This window comes from Hipposideros armiger, unplaced genomic scaffold (genome assembly GCF_001890085.2).
Source record: "Hipposideros armiger isolate ML-2016 unplaced genomic scaffold, ASM189008v1 scaffold_1196, whole genome shotgun sequence".
NCBI classification, from domain to species: domain Eukaryota; kingdom Metazoa; phylum Chordata; class Mammalia; order Chiroptera; family Hipposideridae; genus Hipposideros; species Hipposideros armiger.
The window spans coordinates 87,878-94,382 of NW_017732546.1; the positions used below are offsets into that span (position 1 = coordinate 87,878).

At 54.7% G+C, this 6,505-nt stretch overlaps 1 protein-coding gene across 3 annotated transcripts in view; it reads left to right on the forward strand.

Moving 5' to 3' along the window:
- PPP1R16B (protein phosphatase 1 regulatory subunit 16B) overlaps positions 1-6,505 on the forward strand; it is a 104,856-nt gene that overhangs the window by 79,105 nt on the left and 19,246 nt on the right. For all 3 annotated transcript variants that reach the window (XM_019632928.1, XM_019632930.1, XM_019632929.1), the window contains exon 3: positions 3,684-3,754. In XM_019632928.1, coding sequence (XP_019488473.1) covers positions 3,684-3,754 — 71 coding nt within the window. The remainder of the gene's footprint in view (positions 1-3,683; positions 3,755-6,505) is intronic.

Consider the following 6,505-nt stretch of genomic DNA (forward strand, 5'->3'; position numbering starts at 1 on the left):
TGGGAGGGGCAAGGACTGGCAGCATCTCGGAGGCAGTGGGAAGATGAGGCCACATTGCTGGGCGCCGGGTGGGCAAGGAAGTGAAATGGGAAGGGAGAAGGGCTTGGTGAGTGGGCACCCCAGAACATGACTGTGCAAGTTACACGGCCAGGTGGCAGCCACTCAGTCCCAGGGCAGCCCCGGCTGACAGAGATCGCCTGAGGTCCACCTCCAGTGGGCAGACACCTCTGTCTTGCTGTCCTTGTTCCCCCACAGGCAGGAGCAGGAACCACACCTGTGGTTGCCCGTTACTGACCAGCCAGAGGCCGGGCAGTTCTACTCTGTGGGGCAGAGCGGGTCAGGTGGCAAAGAAAACGCAAGCTTTGATTTCAGCAGGAATTTCTGCCCGCCACGGCAGCCGCCACCAGCTTCCTGCTGAGATGGGCCGGTTCAGCCTCACTTGCTACAGCTGGAGATGGTAGGGGAGCAGATGGCCCTGCTTGGCCCAGATTCCAGCCAGATTGCCAGGGAGGTGTGGGCAGAGCGATCGAGTTGGCGTCAGGAGCAGGGAATACACAGGAGGGCGGGAGCCACCTCTTTGCTGTTGCCGTGGGGTCTTGCCTGTGTGTGTGGGGAGGTGGAGATACTGACGGTGGCCTCACTGTGGTCCTTGAAACAGCAGATGCTCAGAGCCCCCTGGAGAGACACAGCCTCTGTCTTTTATGATCGGTTTGAGAGCTCTTGAGAAATGCAAGATGTTGATGGTTATATCCCCAGGACCCAGCCCAGGGCGAGACCAGGCAGGAGCTCAGTGGTTGTTTTTTATTTTTATTTCTAAAAGAAATGATATTAATAGTAGTAGCTCTCAGGTGTTGTCTTAATTAATCCTCATAGCAACCCCACAAAGGAGGTGCTGTTGTGACCCCTTTTGACAGATGAGGACACTGAGGCACAGAGAAGAGGAATAACGTGCTTGAAGCGCAGCTAAACAAATGCACGAGAACAGATGGGTCACTCTGGCAAACTGATAGCCAAGTCTGGGAGTTGAGGCTTTGGGGGCTGGGAGCAGACCTGAGTGTGGACAACCAGAAGTGGTAGATGCTCCTAGCTGGAGGGGGGAGCACGCCCCTCTTTGTGCTCCATGAGCTTCAGTGGAGCCCTTAGACCCTGTCAAGCTAGCTTCCTCTATTGTGTAAGGTGCTCACAGAGCAAGAGATGAGCTTGGGGAGGTTGGGAAACAGGACTGCTGAGCAGGTATGGCTGAGCAGGCTGTGCACTGCACAACTCCAGAGCAAGCCCTTTACATAGATGATGATTGTATAATTCCCTTGGAATTGTGCAAGGTGGTAACCCTATAGGCAGGACCACACCGTGCAGGATCAGGAAGATGAGGGTCTGCAAACCTTTTCCGTAAAGGGCCCAACAGTAAATATTTTAGCCTGTGTGGGCCATACTGTCTCTACTGTAACTACTCAACTCTGGTGTTGTGGAGTGACAGCGGTCGTCAGTGATACGTAAATGAATGAATGCAGATGCGTTCCAATAAAACTGTATTTACAGAAATAGGCTGCCTGCCAGATTTGGCCCATGGGCCATAGTTTGCTGACCCTGGTGAACGCCACGGAAGGATTTTGAACTTTATTCAAAGAGCAATGTGGAGCCACAAGAGGGCTTTAAGCAGGGAGTGAGAGGAGGCACATTTACATTTAATACTGCCCCGAAAGATCTGACTGTGTCCCGCCTCCCCCGGGGCTCCGTGTTTGCAAGAAGAGGCTTGGCCTGGGACTGGAGGACCTCTGATGCTTACAGAAGCAGAAGTCACTGCTGTCCAGTCTCCAGTCACCCTCCTCCCCACGCCAGCTCTCAGCACAGGTCTGGTCACTCTGCAGGGCTCCCGCAGTGTCGGTTCGCGTTCCTGGCCACAGGGGCAGAGTAGACCAGAGCTGTGCTCATCAGCCTGGGCTTTGAAATCAGAGGGTCTCATTTCCTCCATGTGACCATGTGTGATTGTGAGCTGTCCTCTCTTGAGCCTCTGTCTCCTCTTCTCCATAAGGGGAATAATTACAGACATAAACCCATGAAAGACAGTGGTTCTGCATTGACCTGGGTGCATAAAAAAGACTCAGTAAGAAGACGCTGTTGATAGAAGCGTCACTTTTCTTGCCGAGCCCCAGAGGCAGGAGAGCCTGGGCGTGCACGGGGTGCTGGGGTCTTGGCTGCAGTGAGCTGTGTCCAGAGCCAGGCTCCCAGCTAGATCCCAAGTAGAACCGCTGAGGGAACCTTGGCTCATGAATAATACGGGCTCCTTAGAGATGGGGGTGACTTGTCCCACCTCTTGGACTGAAAATAACTGCCCGCCCTTAGGATAATTACATGTTTTGGGCTCCCACACAGCATGGAGAACACCCCTATAATTATTGAGCACAAAACGCTGCTTTTGGCAGCTGATGCTTAATTTATGCTTCAAAGAGTATCTCCTGGACAGGAAGCCTGGTCCACCACCCACCCCCATGGGATGTGAACCCTTGCCTCCTGTGAGTGGAACCTTCCAGAATCCCATCCTGGACAGGGACATAATGGCCACTTCTACTCGCCCGAGGCCATCTGCCAGGCCTGGGACACCCGTACTGGCCCTTGGACAGGCTGGACCTTGGTGATCAGTGGCTTTGCCATGTATCTCCTCTCATGGCCCTCAGGCTGGGACCAGCTCCCAGGTCATCCACCGCTTTGCAGAAGGGCCCCGTGGGCAGCGCTGTTTATTGTAGACACACACCATCTGGGGTCAGCACCAGAAGAAGATGGAGAGGCTGTGTCCTTGGTCTGAGCTAAGGGGCTGCTGATTAGGTCAGGGTAGGTCAGGGCCCTGGAAGGGTTGTTGAGGACTTACTGTGTGCCAGGCCCTAGGGAAAGACCACTAAGTGCCAGGACACTGTCCTGCTTCCTTGGGGCTTAGTGTCCTATAGCAGACAGACCCAAATAGTTATATAACTGTAGTTGTGATAAGGCTAGAAATGAGAGGCATAGGGGTGGTGGGTACATAATAGGGGGCGTGGTGCCCTTGTCTGGGGAGTTTGCGTTGAGACCTAAAGGCTGAGGAGTGAGGCAGGTGTGTGTGTGTGTGTGTGTGTGTGTGTGTGTGTGTGTGTGTGTGTGTGTGTTAGAGATGGATGAGGGTGGATGGGTGGATGGATGGATGGATGGATGGATGGATGACTGAGTCTTCCAGGCAATGGGAACATAATATGCAAAAGCTCAGAGGCCAGAGGAAGTGTGGTGGTGACTCTGGCTGACAAAAGACCATTGTGGAAGGTGTTTGGAGTTTAAGAAATGAGACTGGAGAGGTGGGTACATAGGAACACTGTGTACAGCTGAGCAAGTTATGCGCCACACTGCTCCAGGGGTGCTAGTCTTACAGGCCACAGTGTGAACGGTGCCCCCTGGAACTGCGTCAGATGGAGGCCTGCAGGCAGGGATAAACCCATGGTTAGGGCTTTGGACTCTGTTCTTAGAGTAGTGGGGAACCACGGAAGTTTTAGCATTGGTGATGGGGCTAATTTCCATTTACAATGCCCCTAAGAGTATAAACAAACAAGACCATTTGTGTCAGGGCCTGGGGGGAGAGTGAGTCTTATCTGGGTCCCCTGAATACCTACCTGCACACCGGGTGTGTGACGGGACACTGACTCTTGTCCCCTCTGTTGCAGTACGCTACTTCCTGAAGAATAAGGTCAGCCCTGACTTATGCAACGAGGATGGACTCACAGCCCTGCACCAGGTAAGGCTGGGCTCCCCGCCTGGAGGTGCCCCATCTCCCTGCTTTTTCCTGACCAGAACCCTCAGGGAGGGAGGGAAGGAGGGGAAGCTGCCGCTGCCCCATCTGAAAGGATCTTGGCTGCTTCGGGGATGTGTGTGTCTGTTACAAACACACCCACGGAGCGTCCGTGCGCACACGGGTGGTGCACACACAGCCTGAGGAGGCTTTTGTCTTCTGCATCCTCGCTGCCCAGCAAAGGGCTTGACAAACAAAGTGAGTTTGTTTGGAGCCTGACAGTTTCCGAAGCACATTTGCTCACACCCACCAAGGCATCCATCCACCTTGGTGGCAGAGGTGATGGGCAGAGGAGTTATGTGCCCTGCTTAAGGTTAGAACCATGAACTATTGCCATGAACAACACACCTCCTTTCTAAGGAAGTGCGACGGGTTCAGCCCCCTTGGGCGGGGAAGGGCTGCTGGCTGTCATCTCTTGCCTGGACGCTGCGTCAGTCTCCTAACGGGTCCCCAGCATTTAGCTGGCTCTGCCATGATTCATTCTCTGTGCAGTGGCCACAGGGATGCTCAAGCCAAAAATCTGCTGGTGGTCCTCAGAGTGCTCTGGCGTCTTCCCACAAGGCCCCCCGAGGCCTGGCCCCTGAGGAGCCCTCCATGCTTCCTGGATCTCTGAGCTCCAGCCACACGGTTTTTTGGTTCCTTGCACACACTGTGCTGCTCCACATGCATCGGTTATCCCCAGTGGACAGCAAGAGCCTGAGAACTGTGCTGTTATATACTTGTCCTTTTCTCCTGGGTACCCCCTGTGTCGTTTTAGCCATTAGCATGATCATTTGATGTTAATTGCGCCCCCCCCCCCCGTCCCCCTGCCCAGACTCTGAGCTGCACAAGGGGTGAGCCCATGTCTCTTGCTCACTGGTATATCCCAGCATCTTTCCCCGTGCTTGCATACAGTAGGTGCTCAATATGTGCCTACTGACTTAACGAATTAATGCACTGAAGACTCCCTGTGCCCTGACCCAAGTTTCTGAGCAGGTGGACTTAAATGCAGCCTGGCAGACAGGGGACCAGGCTGCTGGAACCCTGGGCTGGTTGGAGACTCTCCATCTCCTTCCGAGTGCAGGAGAAGATGGAGAGACCACTGCCCTACCCATAAGCCCCCAGGGCAAGTCCCCACCCTGAGGCATCAGCCGGGTGGCATCCTGTGTGTCCTTTCTGCCTCTCCTCCTGTCCCACAAGGCTTCAGGTGCCCACAGATTCTAGCGATGTGTCTTGGGCAAGTCACTTAAGCTCTCCGTGCCTCCCTTTCCTCATCTGTAAAAGAGGAAAACAGGTGCCTGTCTTGCTGAGTTGTTATGAGGACTAAATGAATCCACACAAAAATTCTGCCAGCATCACTTAACACTGGATAAATATTAGCTAGCATTAGTATTAAAATGTGTCACATATTCATTTCTCTGCAAAGCCACTTCACTTATATGAAGGATGGCTCCATTCTTACAACAACCCTTGGAAATATTATCCCCATTTTACAGCTTAGGAAACTGAGGCTCAGGGCTAGCATTGTGTAACAACTTTCTATGATGATGGGATGTTCTGTATATCTGCACTGTCCAGTGTGGTGGCCACCAGCCACAGCGGCTGCAGAGCCCTGGAATTGTTCTGAGGGTTGAATGAGGCCAGGCATGGCCGCGGGTTAGTGAGGGTCATGGCCTTGGTTACTCCTTGAAAAGCATTAACTGTTACTGTTGACAATGGGGTATGTTATCTGTTACCGCTGTTGCGGGGGCTGTCTTTATTGTCATTGTGATCATCACGACTGCTCCAAAGGAGCACGTTCAGAAGAGCTTCCCCTGCCTGCGAAGGAGTGTGCATTTGTTTCTCTTGGCAACAGGAAGCCTTCAGAGGTTTGTAAACTGAAAGCAACATGCCTGGAGTAATGAGGGCGTGTGGAAGGGAAGCGGCAAGGGGGTGCGGGAGAGGTGACGAAGCCACAGCCGAGGCAGTGGGAACGGAGCAGTGTTATCGGCGATGGGGTTCACGTCCGGTGATACATTGGACGTGGGAATTGAGGGGGCGGAGGAGCCATCCAACTGCCAGGTGCCTGATTCCACCTGGGGAAATATAGGAGAGGAGGCCTGCCCACTCCGCCACGTGCCCCCCCCACCCCCGCGCCATTGCACCCCTGCACCCAGACCATAACCCGGCTCTTGCTCAGACCCGGTCTCCTAGGTGCAGGCTGCTCCAGCCGCTGGGCGCCGCTGTCACTGGACTGCAATTCTAAGTGCGCAATCCTCTTCCCCTTCAACCTGAGCCCCCTCCCCACCATCCTCATGTTTTCTGCAGCCCCTGAGGGTGTGTGTGGAGGGTGACCCTGGCCCTCCTGTCCCCTGACTCCAGGGGCTGGGCTGTTCCTCCTCCTGACCCATCTCCCGGCGACAGCCTGAGGCGCCTCGCCTTTCCTGGCCGGCTCACTCCGGTGCCTTTTGCGCCCTCTGCCGGCTGCGTCGCGCCGTTGCATGTTCTCCCCACCACCTGAAGCAGCGCCCCGCCCTACCTCACGTCATCACCTGTGCCCTGCCTGTCCGGAGGGATGCTGTTAGATCCAGCCAACCCCAGGCTGACTAGCGCAAAAAGGGAACCTGGGTCTCTGGCACCATATGTGTAAATGACTTCGCCTTTCCTCTGGCGCTGAGCCCTGATTCCGCGGGGGACGATGGTGCTGCCCCACACCTACCCCCACCCCCATCCCTACCC